General features: G+C 50.5%; 1 protein-coding gene across 24 annotated transcripts in view; it reads right to left on the bottom strand.

Annotated features, from left to right (window-relative positions):
- Nucleotides 1-2487: 2487 nt before the first annotated feature.
- SSBP3 (single stranded DNA binding protein 3) overlaps nt 2488-27616 on the bottom strand; it is a 54479-nt gene continuing 29350 nt past the window's right edge. For 3 of the 24 annotated variants that reach the window (XM_074906139.1, XM_074906151.1, XM_074906143.1), the window contains 13 exons: nt 19711-19800; nt 10989-11048; nt 8874-8940; nt 8690-8766; nt 5770-5834; nt 5608-5656; nt 5268-5303; nt 5007-5061; nt 4434-4504; nt 3813-3891; nt 3536-3564; nt 3245-3346; nt 2488-2672 (listed from right to left, as the gene is read on the bottom strand). In XM_074906139.1, coding sequence (XP_074762240.1) covers nt 2643-2672; nt 3245-3346; nt 3536-3564; nt 3813-3891; nt 4434-4504; nt 5007-5061; nt 5268-5303; nt 5608-5656; nt 5770-5834; nt 8690-8766; nt 8874-8940; nt 10989-11048; nt 19711-19800 — 810 coding nt within the window. In that variant the 3' untranslated portion in view covers nt 2488-2642. Of the gene's footprint in view, nt 2673-3244; nt 3347-3535; nt 3565-3812; nt 3892-4433; nt 4505-5006; nt 5062-5267; nt 5304-5607; nt 5657-5769; nt 5859-8689; nt 8767-8873; nt 8941-10988; nt 11049-11812; nt 11894-14814; nt 14818-19710; nt 19801-27616 lie in introns of all 24 variants that reach the window. The other 21 variants (XM_074906147.1, XM_074906158.1, XM_074906136.1 and 18 more) reach the window with 20 other exon arrangements.

Raw genomic sequence — 27616 nt, 5'->3', positions numbered from 1 at the left:
AGCCTGGAGCCGAGTTTGATCCTGCAGCGGTGCATGTACCCACCCTGCACTGCAGCCAGCCCTTGCCTGAGGAGGGGCTCAGCACACCCCACGGCAAGCTTATGTATGTATATGTATTTTTTTTTTGGTGACACTCATGTCCCTTCCCCTCCCTTGCTTACCTCCCAGCAGTGCAGGACACAGCTCCTCTCCCAGGGCATCCCCGATCTGTAACCTGCTGCATGGGACACCAGCGGGGAAACCCTGGGGGACAGGGTGCAAAAAATTTCCACACCCCTCCCCCTTTAACCCCAGAAAATCCCCCCTCTGCCTGCAGCAGGGAGGGTGAGGGTCCTGCACAGTCCAGTGCAGGGCAAGAATGACCATTTTCTTAGGCCAACAGCTTAATTTTCAAAATGCTTAAGCAAAATAACCTAAATACCAAGTGAGCATCATTAAACCAAAACTCTCCCAGCCCCTCGGGAGCCAAATCCCTGTTCACCTTCCCTGCCTCAGCCAGACCACCCCCCCCACCCCCCGACACCGACACCGGCCACCTCTCAGCTCCCGCATCGCACACCTGGGGTTTGGGCCTTGATAAATAAAAAGTAAAAAAAAAATACCCCCCCCTCCAGGTCTGGCATCAAATGCCAGGAACAAACTGCAGAGCACTGAAATCAAATGTTTATGTTGATATTTATTACAGCATGGGGGGGGGGGGGGGGGGAGAGAAGGGGGGAGAACCGTTTCATTCAAAAAAACATCCCATACCAATGAAGACAATAATTTAGCTATTCATTTTAAAATACATTAAAACCGGTCCTTTCACTTCCTCACGTCAAAACAAGAAAACAAAAAAAAGAAAAAGAAAAAAACCCTGAACAAGATGTAAAGCGGAAAAGGAAAAAAAGTTGACCCCCTTGGGGAGCCCCCGGGTATATTTGCGATGCAACAAATCTGCGTTCGGTTATTTCTCAGCATTAACTGGAAAATATTAACCTGACTGTAACTATGAGACTGACACCTTCACACCTCCCCCATCCCACCCACCCCTCCCTCCCCAGCGACTTTCTACAGGTAAAGCACAATTAAAATGCCTAGGAAAAAGAAGGCAAACATTAAAAAAAAAATAAAAATCGTATTACACACTAAAAAAAAAGTTTTGTCAATCATGTCTTGCAGTCAGAATAATAAAAACAAGCCAAATGTTCCCCAAAAACATTTCAATGAAGGGGTGCGGAAAAAAGACATCCCTTTAATAAAACATTATCAACAAATATCGTACACAAACTACAATGTATAATAATTATTTTTTTTTTCCCCTCGGTAATTTTCGAACCAGACTACAAGGTAAGAAAAAACACTGAAACAAGATACAATGCTTTCAATAATCCGCACAAAGGTCAAATCCAAGGGAGAGAATATTTTACAGAATATGATATACATGGAGCAGAAATGGGAGCTGGAGAAAAACAAAGACCAAACTACAGGGTAGTGTCATGTACAGAGATCCCAACCCGCCGCCTTGGCTCGTCCCTTCCTCTCCCACCAGAAGGAAGGGCCTTCGATGCTTGCCATTAATTTTTATTTATTACAGAGCGAGCCTACAGAATAGCAAGGTTACATTTTAACAACAAGAATTCCTTAAAAAATATCTCCATCCAGTTCCAAATCATAGATAAGTGAAACCCTGACAAGAGCACATCTCTAAAGAAAAGACACCCCCCCCCCCCCCCCAAAGTACCCCCCCAAAGTAAATGAAAACCCCCAAAAAACCCCCAAAGTTAGCTGGAGATCACAGTTTCAAAGTCCCAGGTCAGATTAACTCTTTCTTTCGGTGGATTTAAAAAAAAAAAAAAATTTAAAAAATCAATTTTTGCAGTGAACCAGCTGAAGGACTCTGGGGAAGGGAGGGACAGAGATTTCTTCTTGTATTCGGAGGGGGGTGGGGGGGGGAAGACTAACACAGTGCATGCCACAGTCACAGAGAGCAAGATCACGATTCATTCGAGGATGTGATCCTAGAAGGGGTTAACTGCGTTAACAAAGTTTATAACGAGGTGGTGGAGTCTCTTCCCCAAAGCAGATCTTGTTAACTGGAGGAGGAAGCGTTGTGCTGCAAACGAACCAAAAAAACCCCAAAAATAGAAGGGAAAAAAACCCCAAAACCAAAAAAAAAAAAAACAGGCCTTCTGAACGAAAACCACCATTGTAAACTGTCCAGTTTATTTAAAAAAATGACTACAACAGAGACAACATGAGATTTTATATCTAGACTAGCTTCCTGGTGTCGCACGGCACAAACATACAACAGGTTCGGTTTCTGTCTTTATTTAAAAGAACAAAGCAAAGAGATCGGAGTTGGGTGCTAGAGGCTTCCGTTTGTTTCCAAAAAGAAGTGTCATGTACATATATAAACCCTTCTGCACAAAGAAGGGTCTTGTCATGTCTTGAAATATTTTAAGTTTTGTCCTTCATGTTTTATGGAATAAAAAGTTCAGCCTTTTTATTGCATGAAACTAAACCTGGGGTTTTGGCCCCCGCCACGCGTCTCCCTGCCCATACACCTAGCTTCCTCTTCTTCTTCTTCTTGCATAATTCGTTGAGAACCTCCGAACGGCAGCTGACTCTCTTGATCCTGGAGAGGAGGAGGGGGAGGGAAATCACACACTCATCGTCATGCTGGGGGAATACTGGAAGAGAGACAGAGCCAGGGTGAGAAACCAGGCGGGCCAGACCCCTGGACACCGAAGCGGGGTGGCAAAAGGAGGCTGATGACAACTCTACAGCAACCTAATTGCATCTAATAAATCAGGAGGAGAGGCTATGCTGGAGACTTGGATTTATCAGGGCATGGTCTGCTCTGTAACTTGCCTTTCCAGGGAGAAAACCGTCAGAACAGTATGGGGTGAGATGCAATTAAAAACAAATAATTAGCATATGCATGTGTATATGCTGCTAATAGAGAAAGAAGAGGAGGGGTGTCTGCAGCCACGCACAGCACCTTGAATCAGCCAGGCAAGCACAGCTGGCTGCATCTGCACCAGCTCCCCTCCATCCTGCGGGATCGTCTCCCCTCCCTCGGTGCACCCCCATCCCGCCGAGGACCCGGGCTTGCACCCACCAGTGTATTTCTTCCTTCCTGCTTTCTGTCCCGGCGCAGCTCACACACGGCACAACCCAGGTCCAAAAGGCACCCGCTGCCAAATCCACCCGCCCCTGCCCCGGGGACCACCCCCCCGTCCCCAGGGAGGCACTCACTCACATTGTCATTTTGGAAGGAATGGAGAAAGTTGCCTCCCAGCTCCCCGTCGTCTCTTGGAGTTCCCGGGGGATTGCTAATGCCACTTATGTTGTTTGGAGAATTCTGTGGGAGATGGGGGAGGGAGGAGGGGGTGAGCAGGTCCCTGTGCCCCCCCCAAACACTGTGGGGGCAGGACACAGCCCCGCCTGCCCCAGTCATGTCCCCCCGACGTGTCCCCATCCACTGGGGTTACACTGGCACCCTGGTGCCGAGAAAAGGGGGACCCACACACCCGCTCTGCAGCTCACTTACTTTTGGAAGTCCATCTATGTCTCCTGACCCTGCACAGGGGGACAGACAAAAGGAGAACAGCCTTACTCAGCATGCAGCAATGGCCCCATACCATGCCACCACCCCCCCCCGGTCCCTCTTCTGATTTCCAGTCAAAGGCTCTGCTTCAAGCACTGGCCCAAACTGGGGGCTGACCCTGGGACGGGAGCAGGCACTGGGACGCTCCGCCAGCGTCCCCGGGGAGCGAAGGCACGGCGGGGCTCCCCGATCCACAGCCCCCCCCTGCACAAGCACTCACCTAACGATCCGTTCATGTGATGGGGCTCCATGCCGCCCATGCCGCCCATGGGGCCGTCAGAGCCGGGGCCCATCGGGAACTGCAGGAGAAAAAAGGCAACAAAACCAAAATCAGCCACAAAACCACCCCGGGCACGTCTGCCACAGCCCCGGCAGCTCCTGGGGACTGTCCCCTCCCCAGCCATCCCTCTGGAGCGGGGCGAGAAGAGGGACCCATGCACCCCCTGAGGCTGCGGGGCACATTTGGGGGCTCGTGGTCCTGTGGGTTCACCTAGAAAATTTGGCCAGATGGGTGTGGGCAGACCCAGACCTGTGGCAGCGCAGAGGGCTTCCTCCTATCAGCATTTAATGAGATTTAAATCAGCCCGTATCCCGCAAAACACAGCATCTCGCCGGGCACACAGCTGCCACCACCTTGGCCGGAGCAGCAGGACTGCTGCTTTCTAATAAGCATAAAAAATTAACAAAGTTGCCGAAGAGTTAATCGCTTTTTGATGGTTTGTTTTATTTCTGTTTTGTAACAAATGGCTGAAATCAATTAAACTGCTTTACTCTCAACTGATGAAGTTAATTATGATTTGTTATGGTATCTGATATGTAAATTATTAGAAAGCAGACTTACATTCGATCGACTGCCTGCGGGCGGTACTGGATTAATCATTGTGTAGATGTTGTCACTTGAATTTGTTGAATCTGTGGAACAGTGAAGCCCAGTAAGTCGGGTGATTAATTCATTTCTTAATTAAAACAAACTCATGCCACTTGAACTCATTCTTTTGTATTTTATCACCTAAAATTCCCTCTAAGTACCACCATTTTCTGCCTAATTTGTATTTAATGAAGATCCACAAAGTTTTTAATCACAGAAATTCAACTGTGAAAAATAATTCAGCTCCTAGCTGGGAAGCGTGGGGAAGTAATTCCCCACTGTGTAGCATTCCCCACCTCCCCGAGCCCCACAGCATCCAAATCCAAAGGGGGATGTAAAAACATCCCCAAACGCCATCCCAAGTCCAAGCAGCCCACGCTGCTCGCTCCCCAGAAAGGCGAAAGCTACATAAATCAGTTATTGCTGGTGGGGCAGGGGTTGCCCGTGCTCTGTGGCGCAGCCCCAAGGATGGGGGCTCCTGGCAGGGGAAGGGGCAGGAGCCCGGGAGGGCTGGACCTGGAGAGGGGGGACTCGGGGGGCTCGTACCTGCAGGACTGGGCATGATGGGCGTCCCCGGAGGACCGCCGCCACCGGGCGGACCCTGCAGAGAGACAAAGCGAGGGTCAGCCACGCAAGCACAAGCATAACCCAACTCCTCAGGTTTTCAAACGCCTCCTTCAGCTGGACCTCGCAACCCCAAACCCAGTTCCCTGTATCGATTCCCCCTCCAAAACCACACGAGCTCCCTGAGCCGTAACACCTCCACACCCCAGCGACAGGACAGACAGATGGAGCAGGAGGACTCACCACGTATGTACCAGGCGATGAAGAAGAGTATGGGATCTATAGAGAGAAGAGAGCCAGGTTCAGACACGGGGTGCACGGGGGCTGCGCCTCAGCAGGGCACAGCCAAGAGCCCCCACTGCCCCCCCAGCCCAGCCAGGACGGGGGTCCCAGGGTCCACCAGCTGCACCCCACTGCAGGGAGAGCAGCACAGGAGCAGGGCTTAAGCTTTAGATAGAGCACCTCAACAAGAAGCCAGGGAACCCCCTCTCGTTAGCAGGATTCAGCTAACGGGGAATGGCCTCATTTGCAGGACGGTCCCCAACCAGCCCTGCTCTCACTTCAGGGACCACGAGATACTCACTGAGTTAGCACTGCTGGGGTTCGGCCACGGTCTGCCTGCTCCCGGCCCCCTGGGGTCAAAATTAAACAGGGAAAGAAAAAAAAAAAAAAAGTGTTTTTATCGGTTCGGTCCCACAAAGCCCAAGTCAGCAGCCAAACACCCCCAGCGCGGGGTTTGCCTTACATGTTAATTCCAGGCATGCCGGGACCGAGGGAGTTGGGTGGAGGTCTCATGCCGCTGCCATAGTTCTGCAACGATAACCAAGGGTCAGTCTACTGTAACGGGAAGGGAAACCAGAGAATGAAAAAAAACCCCAAAACCAAGAAACAAACAAAAAACCAAGAGGGTTAGTTTGCAAAAATGAGCTTTAAAAAAAAAAAAAAAATTAGATGATGATGAACGTAGAGGCCATTAGCAATTGCTTTTATAAAAAAACAGGCAGCTGAATATGGAAGGGAGCCAGTCTGAGCCCCAGAGTGCCCCCCCAGTCTCTGATGCCCTGTTGGTGGAGGGAAAACAGCCCCCTCCCAGCTCCAGGAGACAAATCTGCTTACAGCCCCCAGGCGCCAACAACAGCCTTTCGGGTTTCTCTTTTTGTGCAGGAGAAAACAGGAGCAGGAGGAGAAAAGCTGCATCGCTTGGAAGGTTATTTCTGCAGCGTAAGGATAGGAAAAGGCTGCACGACCTCCCTCCGAGATGGAGCATCCCCTGCTCCCAGGATGACGGCTGGAGTAGGGGAAACCAAGCCAAGCTTGTTTTCCCGTTGCTTCCCAGCTCTCTGCTACATCTCCCGGAGCTGCGGGGAGCAGGCGAGGGCAGGCAGCCCCTCGGGGCTCCTCTCCTGGCTTATTCCACCCCGGCTTAGCCTCCAGCTGGGACCAGGAGCCTCAGATCTGCATCCCTCATCTCCTAAAACCAGCTCTAGTACAAAGCCAAGCCCAAGGCAGTGAAGGAAGAGGAATCCCCCGAATGCCGCGCTCCATTTGGTCTGCGCTTTGCTCCCTGTGCCCCGCGGGCAATGTGCAGCCAGATTTAGGTCGTGCTGCTGCTCCTCCCCTCCCACCTTCCTGCCACAATGCATCTTTTTGGGCTGTATTTCTGCCATTTAGAGAAAAAATTCCTAGGGCAGGAGGAGGGACGGCTGGCCGCTTCCTATTTCGCAGCCCCTCAGAGCGCTCCGAGCTGGATTTTAAATGCAATCCTTCAGTGCTGTTGATTTTTCTCTGCATTTATGGACCCACCGGAGCACGGTGCTCTGCTGAGGGCATTGCCAAAGTTTGTTTTGAAGAGGCAGAAAAGGGTTTTCCCAAACAAATTACCGGCAAGTCCTTAATTGATTGAAATCCAGCCATTTACACTGAATAGCAGCATCAAACCCCTTGTTTAAAAAAAAAAAAAAAAAAAAGCTCAGCGGTTTTAATTGGAGCTGAAAGGCTGGAAAACGAAGCCATCTGAAAGATGCTCAGAGAGGGTGGGGAGGGAACGCAGCTGTGCCGAGCGACCTGGATGCCGGGCTCCAGCAAGACACCACCGAAACCCAGCAAGCTACAAACCCTCTTCGTAGAGGCACCAGCAAACCTAATTTTGGCCTCTGCAGAGCTAAAACTGTGACTATTAAAGGGAAAAAGGCAGTGGTGACTGGTTGTAAGGGATGATTCATCATCGGTGTGTAATAAGTAGCTGTTGTCAGGTCGCCGGGATGTCCTGGCTGGATGCTCTGCAGCCCTTTGGAATAACTTAAGGAGTATTTGGGAAGGTCCTGATGCAAAGCTTAAAGAAAAAAGCAGCCCATGACACGCAAGGGTGTGAGGGGCTGCTGGGTTTGGGTGGCTATTTTCAGTGGTTGCCTGCATAGGCGCTGGTTCCTGGAGGGCTGCGGGGAGGCAGCGCCCCGTGGGTGCCAGATTGGGAAGCCCAGCTCTTCTCCAGGGGAAGGCTGCCTTTTAAAAAACCTCTCCCTAATGTACATACACAGGGAACGGCGGAGTCAAAAATAAAGCTCTGAACATTTCACAACTCCTGCCGGCTCCCAGAGCCGCCGCATCCCACGCGGCGTTGAACGCGCGCTCGCGGCTTCCAAGTTTCACGGCGAGCTCTGCAAGTGGGAAGCGAGCAGCCTCCCCCAGGCAAACCGCCGCCGCTCTCCTTGGCGCAGGCCACGCTAACAAATGCCATTTTTTTTTTTTTTTTTTTTTGGGTGCAATCCTCCTGGAAAGGAGGATTTTAAGCAGAGCAGCGGCGCTATTGCAGGGCTTGTCCGCAAAACGATGCTCGTGCAGGTTTTTTATCCCCTGCCCTAGGATGGATCTGGGTGCCTAATGGAGACGGGCGGGCATCCCTGAGCAGCATCCTCAGCCTGGTGTTAAAAAAGAGATGACACAACTCCCTCTTTACACAATATTCACTTATTGCAACAGTCTCTGGGGGAAAAACAAAACAAAACTCCAGCGCACCCGCTTGTCTCTTGACAGACTCTGATCCTCGCGCTACAAACTTGACGTAGGCGACGATGCAGAGAGGATAAACCTCCAACCAAAATATGGTAATCTGGTTTTGAAGTCTCGTAGAAGGAACAAACAGGAGTGAGTCAACAAGCCACTCCGTAAAGTGAATCAATGGAGAGACAGCATATATTAACCCAGATCTGCTTAATTTCAGGAGTTTACTCCCCTTTCCTGAAATAGAGAGCTCAAGCAGGCAGCGGGAAGGGCAGGCAGAGGGGAACCTCGCAGAGGAAAGCCTTATTCCCCTGCTAAAGGGATCTTTGCAATTTATTTTTATTTATTTATTTTTATTGCAAGCCTCCTTTGCCTTTCCTGCTGTTAGGGTCGTAACTATTTCCCAGGCAGGCAGTGTAATGCACTCAAAGGTTGCTCCGGCGCGGCGCTAAGTGCCATCCCCTTTGACGGAAGGGCAGGAGGGAGGTTGCAATACCCTTAATGAGCTCTGAAGACCTCGCTCATGTTAAAAGGAGGGATTTCCAGATGCAAGACTAATGTAAAACACATTAACACTAATGGGAGGACAGGGCATGGGGGGGGAACTCCCAGCCCTTTGAGCCCCAGGAGGTTGTTTCGATGATGCTCTTTGGCGCTGGGCTTACCTGCGGACCGGGACCCATGGGGCCCATCCCTCGCGGAGGATTCATCCTTTGCATGGGGCCGCCCATGTTAGGGTGCCCTGTTGGGAGGAAAGCAGGGGTGTTATGCGGCACAGCAGCCACTCAGAGTCCCAAATTAACAGCTAATGAGAAACGTTAACGTTTGACCCTCCTCCGCTGGGTTTACCTTGCTGTCGCGTGGGATCCATCGAATTGGGCAGCAATGGTTGTGTACCGGGAACGGCACCCGGGGGCTGTGAAAACAAGGGGAGGGAGATTAGAAAAAACACTAATTGTTAAAATGCAGCCTACAAAGAGAGGTTTGGGTTGAGGCTTTAGGCTTTCAGGGGGCTCCTCGGTGTGCTCCCCACAACGCACCACCACTCCTGCCGCAGCACAACCTGCGGCTGCACGAGCATCACGCGGCATCCTGCATCCCGGGCATGGTCCTACAGCCTCCAGGTGTTTGCCTCCCTTTTCCTTTTGCAAACACCTTCTAAAAACCAAATAAGGCACCAGCTTTTCCTCCTCTCCTTGCAGCCTGCGTACAGTCTGGCTGCCGTATTTTAGGGGAGTGGGCTGCATGGGGCAGAGGCGTCAAAGTCCACAGGGAAAGGAGACGGGCAGCGTCACTCCCCGGTATTTACACAGCGCCAGGGCCAAACCATACAGGTTGCAGTGACCCGTTGGCTGCCCGTGGGGAGATGCTCCATTTGCAGCAGACCAGCATTTGGACCCACACCCATGCAGGCAGAGGAGAAGGTGAATGCTCACCCCTCCCCAAACCCATGCTCTGCTTGGGCAATGCGGCTATTTAAAGTTCAAAGGCTGCTCCAGACAGATAAAGGGGGAGAAAAACACAGATATCATCTGCCTGGGGGAAGCAAACTGTAAACAGTTTTGCTACAGTGCTGCCTTTTATTTGAAGGCCGACATAGGACGGATTCCACTGCTGGAACACAGCACAGGCACTGGGTGTGCACGGCTGTGCCGAGACAGAATCTGCCCACTCCCATTTTTTTTGCAGCTTGGAAGCTGGCAGCAGGAGGAAGATAAACCAAGGGGGTTGTAGGGATGGATATTTACACTCCTGCTGTTTGACCTTCCTGCCTGCCCATTTATTCCTCTCGTCCCTCTGGATGTGACCATAACCTTACCGAGCTCTGCGTAGGTACAAACCTGTGTTTTATATGTGGTGTTTGGGGGAAAAAAATTCAGTCCTTATAATTAACTCTACCTACTCCTGAAGGTTTGACCCTGCTGCAAGAGCAGTCCCCCCACACCGGTCTCTCCTGCCTGCCCCAGCTCACTGTGCTCACCTCCAGCGGAGCTCGGGACGAGCCCGGGACCGCAGCAGGATGGGGTCCCCTTAAAACTGTCCTGTGAGGAGGTGCAGTTAATTAACACCTCACTAAAACAGCCATCAGTGCCCTGGGATGCTCTTCCAGCTTAGCTGGGCTTGGGGGTCCTACATCAGCCCCTCGCCCCTGCTGAGTTCTCAGCTATATCTCAGCTGTTTCACCATCATTTTGCAAGTTCCAGCAATTCAAGTCTCAAATCCAGCAATCACAAACACCAAGCTGTTACATCCTACTCCCCAACTATCCTGCTCTTTCTGCTCCTAAGAGCTACATAAAAATGCTAGCCAAAACCCAAGCTCCCACATTAATTTTTGCAGAGTCACCTTTGCTACTCAGAGGAATTACAGGTTTCCTTTATTTTCCGTTTAATGACAAATAACCTCTGGTTTGGTCATTACTCTATGGATCTGCACGGCATCGTTGGGAACGAGATGAATTCCTCCACTCAAGGCCACGCGTTCAGGCAGCGTGTGGGGTGGAAGCCTTCGTCCGTAAGGCCAGAAACAAACTGCCCTTGTTTAAGCCAGGATAAGAGGATAAACCAACCCAAAAAATTCAGCAGTGACCTGCCCTGCTTGACCCCACTGCTGATCTAAGTGCTCGGTCAACCCAGCAGCAGGATTATCTCCATCACTTTAATTTTCTGCGACTGCAGGGAAAATCCAGCCGGGCAGCGAGCCCACAGCACGGCATGGCCGTGCTGAAACCACCACAAAGGAAAAGCAGCACGTTCCCCACCGCTGTTTACACCCTGGATATGCCCAAACCTCAAAATAAAATTAAAATAAAAAGGTTATGTGACGCTTGATGCTCCAGCACCAAGAAAACGGAGGATGCCGAGGGAGGAGACGCTTGCTGTCCAAACCCAAGGAGCATCTGCAGGACACGTGGTCCTTGTTCCCCTCCCCAGGTAAAAGCCCTCCCCAGGAAACCCCCAGTACCTGGTTGCCCATCCTGATGGGGGGCCGGGGACCTCCAGCGTAGCGCGGCGACATGAACGGCTGCGGGGACACAAAAAGGAGGTCAGGGCCGAGCTGCGGGGAGGCAGCACGCTCCCCACGCACGCCGGTTAGACTGTACACACTGTTCTGTTTTGGTTTTGTTTTGGTTTTTTTCTGGAGACATCCTTTTTAAAAAAGTTAAGTTTCAAAAGGAAAAAAAAAAAAAAAAAAAAAAAAGATGTCCGGAGTCCATTTTTAACATTTTCTATGTAGATTTATTGTTTGAGAGTGTTTGACATCGGCAATACTAGGTGAGGCTGTTAAAATTAGCACATGGGAAACCCTGAGTGTTAGATACTGTTCAAGTTTAAATATATAGAGATATATTAAAAAAAGTGGCAAATAAGCACATACAGACACGCACACACAAAAAATACCCCCAATGCTAAGTACTGAAAAAAAAAGAAGAAAGACTTAAAGTTACTTTTTTACAACTGCTGCTACTAACAGAAGCTTAAAAACCCACATCAAGTTAAATTTCTCAGGCTACCTTGGGAAGGTAAAACAGTCTGATACCCACGATTGACTTCTCAGTCCATTGACAACTGCACATCCAAAAAAAAAAAAAAAAAAGAAAAAAAAAGAAAAAAAAAAAAGAAAAAATGGGAAAAAACCCAGTATTTTGCTTCGGAGCTGGGGTGCCCGGGCGGATGCTCCCCGGGGGAGCGGGTACCCGCTGCCCAGCATGCTTATAGAGGGAAAAAAAAAAAGCAAATCGAGCGCACGTCCCGGTTCACAGCCCTACCCATCGCTAGTGTCTTTACCTGACTGTGGGGTCCCATCATGCTGTTAGGATTGTGGGGTGGAGGCTGTGCGTGTGGCGAGGGCTGTGACCCAGGCGGTCCCTGTGAGGTCAGACAGTAGAAGGAGGTTATAGATTAGCACATGAAAGCGCAGAAAGAGCTAAAAAAAGGATTGACGGGTGGACCTGTTTTGTCGGGGAGTCAGTTCTCCCATTTTTAATTTTTTTTTTCTTTTTTTCCTCTTTTTAATTGAGTTTCTATTCATTTGTAGCTGAACAATGAATAATGATATATGCAAAAAAAAAAAAAAAATTAAAAATCAGAACATCTGTCAAAATACAGCAGCCACACTGACGGTAAACGGTCCAGTAGTTCAAACCAAGTCTGCAATGATAAACACACAGGGAAACACTTTGCAAGGGCGTGCAACAAGGAAGAAAAAATATGCAGGAGAGGACCACTGATGTTGGGGGAAATACAAAAAACATCCCCAATCAAAAAAAAAAAAAATTATTTTTTCCTCTCTCATCCCAAAGGTTGGAAACACCTCCGGGTTTGGTTTATTTTTTTGAGTGTGGTTCACTGGAGGTGCTGGAGCGAGCGCAGAGGACGCGGAGCACGTCCCAGCTCGTGCCTGGGCAGCATTTGGCCGGCACAACCGGGGCTGCATCGCCAGCCTGTACGGATGCAACATCCTTCCTCGAGGTGGATTCCCTAAGGATGCGAGTAAAATGGCTTGCGAGCAAAGAAAGGATGTCTAGGGGAAAAAAGGAGAGATTAGTCGGTGCAGGTTTAAGGCTGCAATGCAGCAGCCGCTGACATTTTGGGCTTCAACGCCCACTTTTTTTTTTTTTTTTTTTTTAAATTTCCCTTAAAAGCACGAAATGAAAATTTGCTTGGAAAAACCGCGAGCTCAATGCAAGAATATACCGGTGCGTGTTAATGTAAGGAAAAAAAAAAAAAAGTATTTTTTTGAGTCAAAGGAGGTGTAATTGGTAGAGAAAGCAAACGAGCTTTGTCAGTAGGTGATGGGAAGCGACGGCAGGCTCCAGGACCGGCGCCGGAGCAGATGTTTTCTACCTGCCTCGTTACTAATTTCAACAAGTGTTCGCCTTCTAGCTGCTGCCAGCAATGGCATGGTTTGTTACCATGAGCAATTTTCTTAATTAACAGACATTAATTAGCCATTTAGCAATTTTGCAAGCATTTGTTTAGCAGCTTTCCTAAACATGAATACCACTGTGATAATGGTACTGATTAGAGGGTCCCCTAATTAACAGTACAGGGAAGGAAAATTGAAATCACATAAATTAAAAAGGGAGGGGAAGTTAATGAAGGCAGGACATATTTGCACCTGCAAATCTTTTGTACGGCGGAAACTTGAGTGCAATGTAAATAAAGTAAGAGGGTGGGTTTTTTTCCTTTTTTTTTTTTTTTTTTTTTTTTTTTTTTTAATTTGAACGGTTCGGCGGCGAGATGGAGCCAAGCGGATTTAAACCAACAGCCTCCTGCCAGGCTCTCTGCCCGGGGAAATGAAGTCCCACCATTTATTCTCCAGGACCCAAAGGCAACCAGCCCCTGCCCCTACTGCCCTGTGAGCCTTGGCTGGAAGAGGTCACAGAACCTCAGGACAACCCTCCCGCTGCCAACACAACTGCCTTCACCACCCACATCCCACCAGAGAGGAGAAGACAAACCACTGGTCCAACTGCAGCATCAACCTCCTTTAGCAGAAGTCCTCTCCATGCATGAAACTTGACTTAATTTTGCTTCTGAGGTGGCTAACTCTGTGCAAGGGGCAGCAGCCACCTCCCACCACTGGCTCATGGAGGACAGCACTCCCCGACCAGGTCTGGCCACCACCAAAGCCCTTCCTACACGTCACAGCTGCAGAATTTGGGGTAGGGAACATGGGCAGAGGTGAACGAGCGATAAAAACAAGTGGAAGGGAAAAAACAGGACTCGCAGAGGCCAAACCTCGAGACCCATCAATGCAAGAGTCAACAGGTCCTCCACATGCTACAAGGAGGAGGTCACTGTTATCCAGGTACTGACCGGAGAGGCACACAGACCCCATCCTTAAGTTATTAAACCCCTGATGTCCTCCCTGGGTGGGAGGGTGTGGGGTTAATGGGTATCAAACGTGTGGGGGACATGGCCACCTACACGCACGCTGGCGGGGCTCGGTGGTGATGCTTTGCATCTGCATTTACAGCAGTGCAGCGCAAGCAGCATTTGGTTATTGTAGAAAAAGCAGCTCTAAAACACAGCAGCGTTTTCACCAGAGAAAAATCCCCCGTGGCAACTGGATCTGGAGAGCACCAGTTGTTTGTGCTGCTGAATGCATCCTCCAGAGCCTGGTCCTGCCTCGCCGCCCCAAGGCTGCTCCCTGGGATGCTCCAGGCTCGGCGCCGCTGCATCTCCGCTGTTGCATTATCCCATGTGGTGCCACTCCCGGCACAGACTTCTGGATAACATGACTGCAGACGCCCAGCTTGTGCAAAATGGGCCTTTTTTTTTTTTTTTTAAAAAAAAAAAATTCTCTTCTTGCTTTTTCAAAACAGCAACGAGAAGCAGCATCCAAAACGCTTGCTCCGGGCTGCAAACGCTGCGGCCCCTTCCTGGCATGGCTGCTCTGCTCCATCAGAAACACAGACCCTCTGGATATTGTTATCTCTGTAAATATTTGCAGATGTTTCAGGGCTGGGACCTGTGTTGGGCCAGGAACGCCTGCCGGATCGGTTGCTTTTTCGCACGGGTTTCCCTTGCTGCAGAGGAAGCAGCACATGATCCCAATGGATCATGGCAGTTGAGACAAGTGTTTTGCAGAGACGACATGTGGGCTCCAACCAACAGAACAACCCTTTTTTTCTCAAAAAATGTGTATTTAGCAGTTATTAACTAGTGCTGCTACAAGAGGAGGCTGAACACACGCAGTCCTGCTTCCTCCACATCCCAAATTCCCCAGAGTTGCATCCCCTCAGCAAAGCTCCATCCGATGTGTCATGCCAGGTGAGCAGGACCTGCTCCACAGTTAACTCACTCTCATTAAGACCAGTGCTCTCCTCAACCAGAGAAACCCCATCATCTCTCAGGTTTTCATTTTTTTTTCCAAACTGGATGCCTTGCACAGGGGGGTTATTCTTCACCTTCCTGTAGCTGCCTCAAAAAACCCGCAACAAACAACCCCAAACAGCTAAAACGGTGTTAGAGGAAACTGTTTTCAACAGCTCTTGGTGCCCCAGCCTCCTCTCCATTTGATTTTTTTTCTCCCCTTTAACTACAGGGACTTTAAAAGCCCAACCTGGCCCGTCAGACGACCCAAGTTTGCTGCCGCTGCTGCTTTCTACGGGGAGTTTCCAGGCGATCAGGTTATTTCCACTCTGTCTTTCATGAGCTCGAGCCCTCAAAGTTCTTGTAAAATATTAAAGATGGAAAATGGCACGAGCTATCATAGCTCTGTGTGTGTCAATTTATGTTTCCAGCGTAATTCACCACAAATGGATCATGTTTTATGGGCTACATACTTTCAGCTAATGGGGGAGTTTTTCTATTTAAAAACATTTTCAAGCACCTCTAGGGGTGGCAGAACAATGCAGGATGGTACGAGAAGGCAAAGCATTGCTGCCATGAGATACCAACGTTAGAGTCAGCGATAAGAAGGCATCTTGTGTTTTAAAATACCTGCCCCCGCCTACTGGTTTTGACATTAGAAAATACTAAAATAAATTAGATGGAGATTAATTAAAGATGTGCCTGGGTTTATTGGATAGGAGCTTTCTTTCCACTGAAGGAGAGAGAAGTTTTGCAAGTTGTCAACAAAAAAATAAGGTATCTCTGAAGGAGCCTTTAGGAGAGATGCTCCAGGTGCCTTCAAAGAGGAAGACCACGGTGGCCTTCCAGCGTGCAGTGCCGGCTGAGGACCCAACCGCACCTTCCCGAGAGAGGGCAAGGCAAGGCAAGGCAGGGCAAGGCAGGGCAAGGCAAGACAAGGCAAGGCAAGGCAAGGCAGGACAAGGCAAGGCAGGGCAAGGCAAAGCAACGCAAGGCAAGGCAAGGCAAGGCAAGGCGGGCCAAGTTCCCCCGCAGACGGCGGAAGGCAGCCGTGGGCAGGAGCTCTGCCTCGCCTGCAGCTGGGGCTCCCAACTGCAGGAGCCTGGTTTTAAGGAATATGTTTAACACAAGCTCTTCAGGAAACAAACCCGTGTCAGCCGGAGCCAAGAACAGTCACCTCCATCTGGCTGGAGCACCCGAGAGAAAGTTGACTGCAAATCCCACCATATGCTCCAGACGCTCGGTACAAAAGCCTCAGGCATCCTACTAAACTTCCAGAAAAAAAACTTTCTCCAATGCTTGGTTTTCCTTTCCTCGAGCTCGTAAGTCACCTTCCTTCAAACCCTGCCTGGTGCAAGGCTGATACTGAGTTCTGCCCTGGGATTTTGGGCAGGGCAGCCTGGTTTTTGCCACTCTCGTGCCACCTAGCCGGAGCTGGTTGATCATAGATGGTAGCACCCACTGAGAGGTGGCACATCCCAGCGAGACGTCAGGACAGCCGAGCAGGGGGAAAATGGTGGCATCCAAGCAGGGAGCAGGACAACATGGACCCTCTCCTACTACCACTGCTCTACCCTCCTCACCCGCTGTGGGCAACCTTACCCAAAGAGCTGCGCCCCGGGACGCAGGGAGGAGAGGCGGGGAGGGCAGGGGATATTGGGGTGAGTCCCCCTGGGCTCCGGAGCCCCCCATCCTCCCCAGCTCCCGAGGTCTCTCTGCATTAGGGGGCAGTGTGGGAACACCGAGCAGCCCGTGCTTTGTTTTGGTGCATCTCGGCGCCGAGCCGCTGATGCATAGCTAACACAGCCGCCGACATTGATTTATGGTCAACTTTCCATTTCATCAGCGTGCGGGGTACGGGGCGGCGCGGGGAGTTCGCACCGGGGAGAGGAGGCATGGCTGTGGTGGGGGGTGCTGACTGAGCTCCCTGCCCCCCCCCCCCCCCTTTATTTAGTGTTAAGGTGTGGTATTCATTGCTTTCAGTTTTTTATTTTCCTTCCCACATTTCCCTGGCACTCCCCTGTCCCTCCTCTGAGAGATCTGCACCCCGGCATCAATCCAGCTTTCAAAACAAAAGCAGGAACGCCTCCGATGACCTTTAGGAGGATGAGCAGAGGGTTTGTTTGCTCATCTGAATGGGACAAAGAGAGAGATTTAAATAAAAGCATCTACCCACGCTGGCCATCAACCCAGCCACCTTTTGTCCAGAGCGCAGCCTGATGCCGTGTCGCTGGCTAGCCCCAGGCAATACCCTGGCAACCCAAGGGTGCCCCGAGCCTCTCCTTTCCCATCGTTTTGGGAAGGTTTTGGGAGACCCTGCGGGCTGCATTTCCCTTGGCCCCCAGCCCAAAGGTCGCTTCTGAGCCCCAGCACGGGGAAAGGGCTCTCCCTGCAAGACAGTGCCTGCAGACAGGCGCTGCAGCCTGGATTCATCCTCTCTTCTCCCTGCCACTTCTCCTCCAAGCTCACTCCCACGGGTTTTTGGGCCACTAACTCCGAGGAATGGCCCATAGTTTTCTCCCTTTGCCAGTGGTGGACACTCAAATGCACAGGGCTGGAGGTGTTCATGCAGCCCGAGGGAACTTTTCTGAAACCTGAGCTTCGCTGGTGACTCCCTCCTCAGCTCTGGTGTGATGCCCCACCATGTCAGGACAGGACCAGGCCCCTAAACCCTCCCAAAAATGGTCTGCCCATGCCTGCTAAGCTCGGGGATATCCCTTGCAGGTCCCTAGTGCCTGCAGTATGGTGCAGAAGAGGGAGATGCTGAAACCCCGAGCCCTCTCCATCCTCTGGCCTCCTGGGATGAGGAGGGCACTGTCTGAGGTGGAACCTCGCTCACTCCCAGGGCTGGCACACCAAGAATTGTGGAGAAAGTCCTTGTCATCTCCTCTGACCTTTCTGGTTTTGCCCTCTTCAGTTCAACACTTTAATTTCCTACAGAGATAGGAAATTACCCACAAGCTGTAACCAGCTCATCGCTGAGCCTCCAGCCGCCTCTGCAAGAGCTGGTCTCCAGCATCTCCTGAGGCTGGAATGAGCTCCAGCACCCGCAATAAATCAGAAGGGCTTTCATGGAGGCGATGTTCAGACTGTGTTAAAAGGTGGGATTTTTCTTCTCCCCTCCTCCCCTCCATCCCCAGGGCTGGGAGGAGAAACCAGATGTTGGAGGGCTTTCAGGAAAGGCAGGCTCTTGAGATGTCACATGCGAGCCATATGCAGCGGCAACCGTCTTCTCTTCCCTCCAGCAGCTCTGGGGATGAGCAGCATCCCTGCACACAACACCTGCACTGGTGCCATTACTTCTGCTGGGTTTTGAGGACGCCCCCACCAAAGGCCCTAAGAAAGAAGAGCTGCTTTTGAGCCCCCCCCTTCCCCAGCAGCTCCTGATCCAGCCGCACGAGAGGTATGGAGCCGGGGTAGGTTGTCTGCTCCTGAATTGGACCTTCAGTGCGAAAATGCTACAGGAGGGCAGAAAGAAAAGCAGGGGGGACAGCTTGGAGGCTGTCAACGGGAAGAGTTGAGATGGGAGCATGCACAGCATGTCTGGGGAGATGCGACTCCTCTTCTTCACCTTCCCTTCATGGGGAAAGCCAACCCATACTCTTGAAGCCTTGCCCTAACTTCGTGCCAGTTTTGCAGCCCTCGCAGCTCTGAGTGAAGCAGGAGCCCCAAAGGACAGTCAGCTTCACTGCGGGGCGAGATCAGGACTTTTGGAGACACATTTGTTGGAAGCAGCAGCTTGGCACTCAAATTGCTGGCAGCAGCTATGACCTGCGAGATAGCATCTCCACTGTTGGCTTCACCCCGTGCCGCCGAGCCTGTTTTAGGGTTCTCGATCAATATCGGATATTCTTACTTTGTCAGAAGCATGTTCAGGAAATGGGATCTCTCTAAAAAAAGAAAAGACAGGACCCTCCTTCCCCCTTTCCACACACACACACACAAACGGCGATATCGGGCTCAGATATCACCACAATAAATCACAAGCGCCTTATCAAGTTCGCCTGTCTACTGCCCGAGAAGTTCTCCCATATACAAATCACAAGTCCAGATTACAAAAAAGCAGCTTGCCAAAACAAATATTCCTTTCAACTCTTATCCCATTTGTTACATGAACAAGTGTTTCTTCCTCAAGAAGGGAGATTTTAATGCACCAAGAGCTTACGCCGCTGCAAACCAATGTGGCTCATGCCATGCAAAGAGATTCCAGAGAAACCCCCAAAACCCCCCACGGTTTCAAGTTTTGAAAACTCCTTTTCTGTGTGCTTGGCGAGATCCTTTCCATCAGTGTCACTCCAAACATACGTTACCCCCTCCTCGGTCAGAGCTCGGTGCGGGAGGTGGAAGGAGCGAGGGGACTTTGCTAGGTATTTGCTTACAAGGTGCCTCCATGGCATTTGGGGACTTGGCTGGAGCCTGCTCCTGCCTGCAGCCACAGCCAGCGTTTGTTAATGCTTTCAGTGATTGCATTTGGAAAAAATCAAGCGGTTAACCAGAGGAGGGGGAAAAAGTTTCAGGAATCAAAATCCAGAATGTTTTCAATTATGCACGTCTGTTAGGACCGGAGAACAAATACAATCCCAACCCAAACACAAACCAAGCAGCTTTGGAAAAAACATCGGTTGTAAATACACAGTAACCTCTTCGAGCAAGAAAGAAATTTGCTTTAAGGCCACAAAAAATAGAAAGCAAATGTGGAAGGACAGCAGAATGCGAGTTATTCCTAGACAGGTCAGCTGTGCGGGCATGCTGCTTCCCTAGCATCCCCTTAGAAAAAAAACACAGGCACGACAGCGCTGACACCCAGAGCGTAAGCAAACACGTGCGTGGTGTGGAGGCGAGCATCGGGAGGAGCGGCAGCCTACCTGGAAGAACCCGGGCGGGATGGGGCCCCCGGGCATCCCGTCGTTCGGGGGAATGTTTCCAAGCACGGGACTCGGGGCGGCAGCTGCGCTCTGCAGGGAACAAAACCAGAGAAAACATGGTGGGTTTGAGTCGGAATTAAGAGAAAAAAACACATTAAAAAAGCCGTCTCTCCCGCCACACCACACTGAGTCAATTAGCCTGTTACCTCCAGAGCCCTGAGCATCACGCCCCGTGCCCCGAGCATCCTCCCCCCATGAGGGAATGAGCAGAGGATGCTTGGAGCTGGAGGGGCACCGGCCTCTGCAATTCACACATGGAGAAGATGGCTGCACAAAACCCGGGGATAATTCTAGGGCTTATTTATTCATTTACCCAGGCATTTAGTCTCGTTAATCCACCAAGGAACCTCATCCAACGCGTCATTTCAGGCAGAAGCTGTTTTAAGGCTTTTTAAATGCTTCTCTTGCTCCACCTTCCCCCACATGCTCGCTGGCTCAGTTCTGTCCTCCAAAAAAGATGCCTCCCTGACCTCAGCAGCACACCACAGTTTCATTACAAATTTCCAAATTCATTTCACCCAGTCTGTGGGGTCACAATCCCCCTCATGCCTCCCCAAGACAAGCCACCCAAGTGGCTCAGCACTAAAAAGGAGGGATGGGGCAGACACGAGGTACCCGGACACCCTGCTCGCTCCTGCTCAGCATCTCTATTTGTATTTACTTCCTCTCTGTGATGTACATTGACAGACAAAAGAGGTTTTTCTGGGGCAAGAGGCAGCTCTGGCAGTGCTGAGGGAAGGGCAGCATGCACCAAGCCCCCTTGGGAAAGTACCAGTGTGACGGGAGGCTCCTACCCAGAAGGAAAATGGTAAGAAAAAAATCTTTCCCCTGCTGACACATGTGCTTGCTAGGATAGGAGTGATACCTGTGCTGCTGAAGCGCATTCTCGTTTACCATTGCCAAACAAACCCGCATTCCCAGGGCAGTTACAAGGGAGCCTCAATGATACTAACTGGGTTTGGATCACTGAACTACTCCGTCCACGAATTTTTATGATGGACTTACCCACCTAAAACTATGTGGCAGGCCCAAGGAAAATCATCCACCGTGAAAAAAATTGGTGGAAAAATTTTCCACTGTGGAAATCCCATGAGCATATGTGCTACACGTGAGCCTGCTCAGGCTTGGTTTTATCTCAAAGCTTGGAGCACCCTGATCCCACCAAACCCCGCATCCCAACAGCAGCAGAGACAGGCCTGGCCCACAGCTGCATCCGATGTGGTGACAACTGCAAGATGCAACAGAGTAGGGAAGCCAGGGTGTCAGGACTCGGGCAGCCCTGAAAATTATTATTAAGGACTAAAGCTTGCCAAAGTGGGACTCCCACATTTGGTTGGGAATCTCGCTATTCCGGACCAGGATGCCTCGCAGAGGCAGGTGAGCATCAGGCTAATCGCTGCCCTGTGCCTTCCTGGGTCATCCCTCGTGTCCCCTCCCTCACGCTCTCCAGCAGGAGCCTCTGTGCAGGATGTGGGATGAAGGCCAGGACCACGCCAGATGAGCGGCTGCTTTTCCCACCCCAGCACCTCAGAGCTGCAAGCGGCAGAGACGACAGCGCAGGCCGATTCCCCAAAACGAGACCCCCTTTGTGAAACAACCAGGCTCCCCCTGCAGCTATGGGGTCCTGTGCCCCCAGGCACAGTGCATACCACGCTCCCCCCATGCCCCTGAACAAGGCATCTCGAGCAGCTTTCCCCACATCAACAGCAAAGGCCAGATCTGAGTGGTTTTACAGTTAATAAAAAAAAAAAAAAAAAAGTCCTGGCAGGAAAAATAAGCCTGCCCGTTCCAGGCTCTTTTTATACATCAGACGGCAGCAAAAATAGACGGGAGAGGGAGTGAACCCAGTTCTCCCCCTCCCTCCATCCCCCCAAGTGGGTCAGCTATAAAAGTAAAACCAAATCTTAATCCAAGGCCATGAACATATTGCAGTTTCTCTGCAAAGCAGATGACGGTTCTTAATGCAAAAATATCTAAGACCGAGCCCCAAACTGCAGAGAGCCCATTTGGAATTTCCTTTATTAAACCCTCTATCACGCAAAACGCTTCTCTCCCAAGGCGGCAAGCGCTGCAATAAAGCTGCCAAGGTGATATTTTATGGTTTCAAGAGATTTCCAGCACACCATAATCCTTTGCTGGGGGAATCTCCCAAAGTGAAATGGATCCCAAAGTGGTGGGGAGTGAGGATGGACACGTATGTGGGGATCCAGAGGGAAAGTACGCTGCCCTCCTCCTTCCCTCCGCAACAGAGAGTGGAGGCAGGAGGGCAAAGCAGCCAAAGAAAATTTTGAAGCAAATGCCCGTTTTTCCACAAAACCACAGAGTATTTTTCTGCGTTAAACACCCCGAAACCTCACCTATGCCTTCGCGGCATAAACGGGGATTATAAAGTTCCTCGCACATGTGGCGCTTGGCAGAACTCGGTAATTAAAAACCCACAAGTGCCCTGAGCATATTGTAGGATGGGAGCCAAACTGGTCAGCCCTTGATGAATGATTTACAAGGCTGCGAAGTGACATTTTATTTCTTTTTTATTCCCCTCCCCATCACCGCCGCTAAGGTAAACACCGAGGCACCTTTAGCCCCGCAGAAGCAATGGGAAGGTAGCCTTGGCTGGAGCAGCTCTGCAAAACCCTTGGGATGGGCCAGAAAAGAAAGAAAAAAGGGAAGACAGTGGGAACAAACTTCCCAAACCTTAAGAGTGAGGACCCAGACCCCAAGCATCAACAACCGAACCCCAAGGGTTGGCACCCAAACCCCAAGGGCTTCCCAGCACCCATTTCCAGAAAACCAGCGCTTTTTTGCCCTCCCAGCTCCTCCTACCCAGCTTATTTTCATCATTTTGGCTCAGAAACTCTTTTTAGGGACTATGGAGATTTCAGCTGGAGTTTGCCTGCTGGGCCCCTTTCATTGGGTGAATATCTAAAACCCCCAAGCCCCCCGCTCCGGCACAGGTACAGGCAAGGTGGAGATGCCACAGAAGCCGGCAGATGGGAAGCACCAGCACAGTACAGGAGCATGAAGCTCGCTCTGCCACCACCAAACCGAAAGCATGTCCAAGCCACAAAGGTCCCCGTTGGCACGTGACGCCCCAAATTTCCTTCCACCAAAGCACATCGGAGGCCACTGACAGAGATGAGCAAGGACAGCTCTGGCACAGCCAGCGTGCTGGCTCGTTTGCCTTTTATTAGATGGTAAATTTGCTCCATGCTGGAAATAAAATGGAGTTCCTGGGGCATGCATATAGAGCTGTATACACACACACACACACACACACACATATTTCTTTATCCTCCCCCTACATACATTGGATTTTTTCCACTTTTTTGGTGGAAGCCAGCGGAGCAATGACAATCTGGATTGCCGTGTTTCGCTTCCAAACCAAAGCTCTCAGTTAACACACCGGCTCGGTACGCCAGCAGATGCCGTCTAAGCCTTTAAATCGCACACTAATTGCACTAATTGAGCTAACAGTCTCTGTTTCGTCTCCCTACCCTGAGTCAACCAGCATCTTCTGGTACTGCTGTAGAGATCCAAGCTGTTGACTGTAGTGTTATTTTGTCAGCCATTAAACGATTCATCAGAGTCATTAATTGATTTATTACTGCTGCCTGCGAGTATAGCTTTGCAAATAAAGAAGGATGGAGGTCAGGAGGCAATGGAAATCGGACAAAACAGCACAGCCAGGAGCTGGGCACTTGAATTATCAGTAGGAGCCTGCTGGCATCAGGTTAAAACGGGGGGGAAAAAAGAAAAAGAAAAGATGTGCTGTTCAGTTGCGCTGCCAAACCAGTTAGGTTTTTCAGCTAAAGTCTACGTAGGATGGAAAAGGGCTATTAAAACCATCTTGTTTTCTTAACCTAATCCTTAGGAAGAAACCAGGTTATTCCACTGTATTAATTGAGTTTAAGAGCAGCAGGGAAGAGGCACCGGTGCGGCTGCACTGAGCAGCTCCATGGTCCCCAGAGCAGCCCGAGCATCCCAAGCTGCCTCACCAGCACTTCAGTGTCACCCAAATTTGCTTTCCCAGGCTGGCTGAGCTGGGAACACAGCTCACCTCTGCTCGTCCCACAGCCCTGGGAGCAGCTGCGGACCAGTGCTTTTATTTATTTACTTTCTTTAAAGCAGTTTAGGTCTCTGCTAGGCGTGAAGGTTTGCTGAGAGCAGGGTGCGGCGAGCCGTTTCCTGCCCCCCGCCCTGTGGCAGACTCAACCCGAGAGGAGCTGTGAGGCACCGCTGAGGCTGAGAGGGTTTGGGGGGCTGAACTTAAAAACCAGAGCAGCCAGCACAAAGCTGGTGAGCTGAAATCACCACCAGCCACAGCACACTGCTGCCCCCAGCCCCAGGGTAGCCCCGGTAATAAAAGGCAGCACCCAACAAAGGAAGGTTTGGGAAGCTGGGGAGCTTTCTGGATGCGCTGTCTGCACGGCAGCCCTCAGGATGCTGCAACGGGATTCCTCCTCCTCATCGCTGGACAAGCTTGAGCTGCCTCTAAGAGCATCAAGAAGGTGGGCTAAGGTGCTGTACCCCGATGCATCCCATCCTGCAAGGCTCCCAGCGCAACGGTGAGACGATACCCTGCGGGGTGGCAGGGCATCACCTGAGCCCCGGCTTGCCACCTGCCCAAACTCACCACACTTCACCCACACAAGTGACGGTTTCTATTAACTATGAAAAACAGGTTCCCATCGGTGTATTTACTCTGTCGTTAAACATGAGCCGGTGTCCCCACCGCACGCTCCGGGTGAGCAGTGTTGGGTCACAGGGGCAGCTGCACAGCTCAGCTCACCCCAGCATCCTGTGGCTGGCTTTCACCAAACACTTTTTTAAAAAATAAAAATAACCTCCAAACAGTGGTGCAAAGCGCTGGCAGGCAGCAGAGAGGATGCTCTCTTCATGGGAAACACCACCAGCACCGGCTGCTCTGCCAGCCCCAGCCTCCATTAACCCAGCAGTGAGATGGGGAGAGCAAAAATATCTCCATGGCACAGACCTAAAACCAAACTATGGTTTGGTTTTTTTGGCTCAAGCTGGTTTTGCCCTCGCTCTCCTCTCCAGAGGAGTGGACTGGAGGATTTTGGCTGCATCTCACACCCTGCAGACACAAGGCACTCGAGGGCAGCTGCCTCTGGTACAAGCACGTGGGGATGCTCAGGACATGGTGGTGATCTGCTATCTATCTGTCTCCTTTGATTTTATTTTTTTGCCTAGAGCACAGGCTTTGGAGCCTAAGGAAATCAGCGTGCAGGTCGGGACTTAAGCAGGCTGCGTAAACAGGTAATATGGAATTTAATTGGACTCCAGTTAAGCCTTTTCATCTCGTTAAAGCTGCCTTCATCTTATATAGCCAGGTTTTAAATTTAATAATAGAACCCTCCCACACCTCGCAGTAACCCGATTAACGCCGGGGAGGACGGCACACTGACTGCTTCCTCCGGACTGAGCCCTCAGATGCTCTCCCGCATCAGTCCCCTCCATGGGTCGGTGCCAGCACCTGTGTTGCATCAACATGTGTGAAAACAGAAAATAAATAAAACACCAGCCTGCTGCAGCCGATGCGAGTGCGATTGCTGGCCCACGTGCTGGTGGCGGGCACCCACTTCAAAAACACGGTGCTTGCAGAGCTTCTCGGGCAGGGGCAGGGTGTTTGTGGGGCACGCTGTGCTCCCCAGCCAGGGTACACCGGAGACTGTCCTGCTTCCTCTGGCGCAAACCACTTGGCTGGATGCTCCAAGAGACAAAACAAACTGGATTTGGTTTATTTTAGAGCACAAGAAGGTAAAAGGATACTAGGATGAAGCTTTGAGTATTGGCAAGAGGAAGATATAAAAGAAAAATAGATTAAATGGGTTTGTAGCAGTATCACCACACCACCCAAACACCATCACTGTGCTCTCGTGGGACACCGAGCTGTGCATACAAGTTCAGCTTAATTATACATCTATAACAAAACAAGCTTTTTGTGCTTGTTTTAAATACATCACCTGCGAGCCACCCGGCACAGGGAGCCCCGGCACACAAAGCACCAGCGTACACCCTGGCTGGGAACAGCCACACTCAGCCACTTTTTTCCCCTCCTTTAAAAAGAAAGAAACAACCCCCAGTCCTGCATTTTCTCTGAGCTTTAAAAAAAAAAAAAAAAGGCACAACAGTCGAATGATGTTTCAAGCTAATACATGACTTTTTTCTTTTTTTTCCCCTCCTTGTAAAGGATAATCTGAGACAGCAGCTCTGGCCACGAAACAATAGGATTTTAATCTCTTAAATCGGCGTCCCCCTTATCCCCGGGAAGGAAACCCCTTCAGTCATTTACAAGTTTGTAAATAAGGCTCTTGGTAGCATCTCGCGGACATCTGCTCCACCAGCCCGACAGCGTTCCTGCTAACATTTACAAACATCCTTACGCAAACACCCAGTGCGCTCTGCTGAGCTGGCTTTCTCTAAATATATCCCAAGGAAATAACTTGGCAGGGTTGCAAAAATTTCACAGCAACTGAATTGGGGTGGGGGGGAAGGGAGGGGATAAGCATAGAAGGTATAAAACAGACTAAATGCAATTAGGCTTGGATTTGCACGCGCGTGTGTACGGAAAGGTTTCCAAAGGGAAACTTCTAGGAAGTTAAGCTGGGCTTGCTGGTAGTGCTTCCCCTGACTTAGGAAAGGCCTTTGCAGAGGAAAACGCTCTGGGGCTTCATGCAACGTGGTCAGGTGCACAGATGCACCCCACCCCTGGTATTTGGGGATGCTTTGCCAGGGGCATCCCTAAGGCACCTCATCCCCAGCTTGGAGTGAAGATGAAGCTGAGGGTCCCGGCTCTCCCACTGCTGGCATCTTCCCTGGCACAAGACCCACATCCAGCCTACACCTTAAAATCAGTGTACGAACCCTCCTCACTGCCAAACAGCTCAAATGGATCGTGTGCAATTAGCAGCCTGGAAAATGCTGTAAATACACAGGTATTAATTACTATCAATTCTCCTCTAATAATTCCTGCAACAGACAGGCCAGGCTCTTTTCCAGCAATCAATACCATCCATTTCAGGGTCCACCTGCCAAAAAAGTTATATAAAATAATTATATAAAATTTTCATTAGATAATGCAATTGCTTAGGACTATTAATCTACTGCTCATCTATCAGCGCAGGATGCTCAGCTCTACCAAGGGCCACCCAGTCACTGCCATGGTGCAGCTCCTCACACCAACCTGTATTTTCTCCTGCACCGGACACTTGGCAGTTCCTCCTGGATTTGCTCCTGATGTGCTGACACAAGCTTTAAGCAAAGCTTACAGATTAATTTCAGATTAAAAAAAAAAAAGATTATTATTTTTAAAACCAAAAGGGCAATAGCCCCAGCAAGCAAAGCTGCTGGGAGAGGTAATTTGCTGGAGTTTTCTGTAAAGTTCTGATGGTTAAAGCAGATGGGATGGACTCCCTGTGATGCCCCTCGCTTCACACTGCTGCTGTCGGGGTGTAATTATGTGGGGCTGCATGGCTGGATGCTCGTCGGCACGTGCACCGGCTCGTCTTCCATCCTTGCCTTAAGCATCACAGCTGAAATCAAGTCCTCCCCTTTACTGGCCTTTGAAAAGCTCAGATTAAGGAAAAATACTGCCTCCCTCTCAAAAAAATAATAATAATTTGGCGATGAGGTGCAAGGGAGTCTGCTGCTGTCGGCAGCTGGACTTCTGCTTCCTAGCGCCTGTACAAATCACTGCTCCTCTGCTTCTGCCTTCTTCCAGATTGAAACTGCCAAGCGAATTTTGGAAGGGGTTACAAGAAAAGCTAGTTTTAAATTGGTAATCTAATTTAAAGGAGGAAAAAACCAATCGTAATCCGCGACTTTA

Source organism: Athene noctua, chromosome 5, assembly GCF_965140245.1.
Source record: "Athene noctua chromosome 5, bAthNoc1.hap1.1, whole genome shotgun sequence".
NCBI lineage: Eukaryota > Metazoa > Chordata > Aves > Strigiformes > Strigidae > Athene > Athene noctua.
The sequence above is the reverse complement of the archived record's forward strand: the minus strand, read 5'-3'. Positions and strand labels throughout refer to the sequence as shown.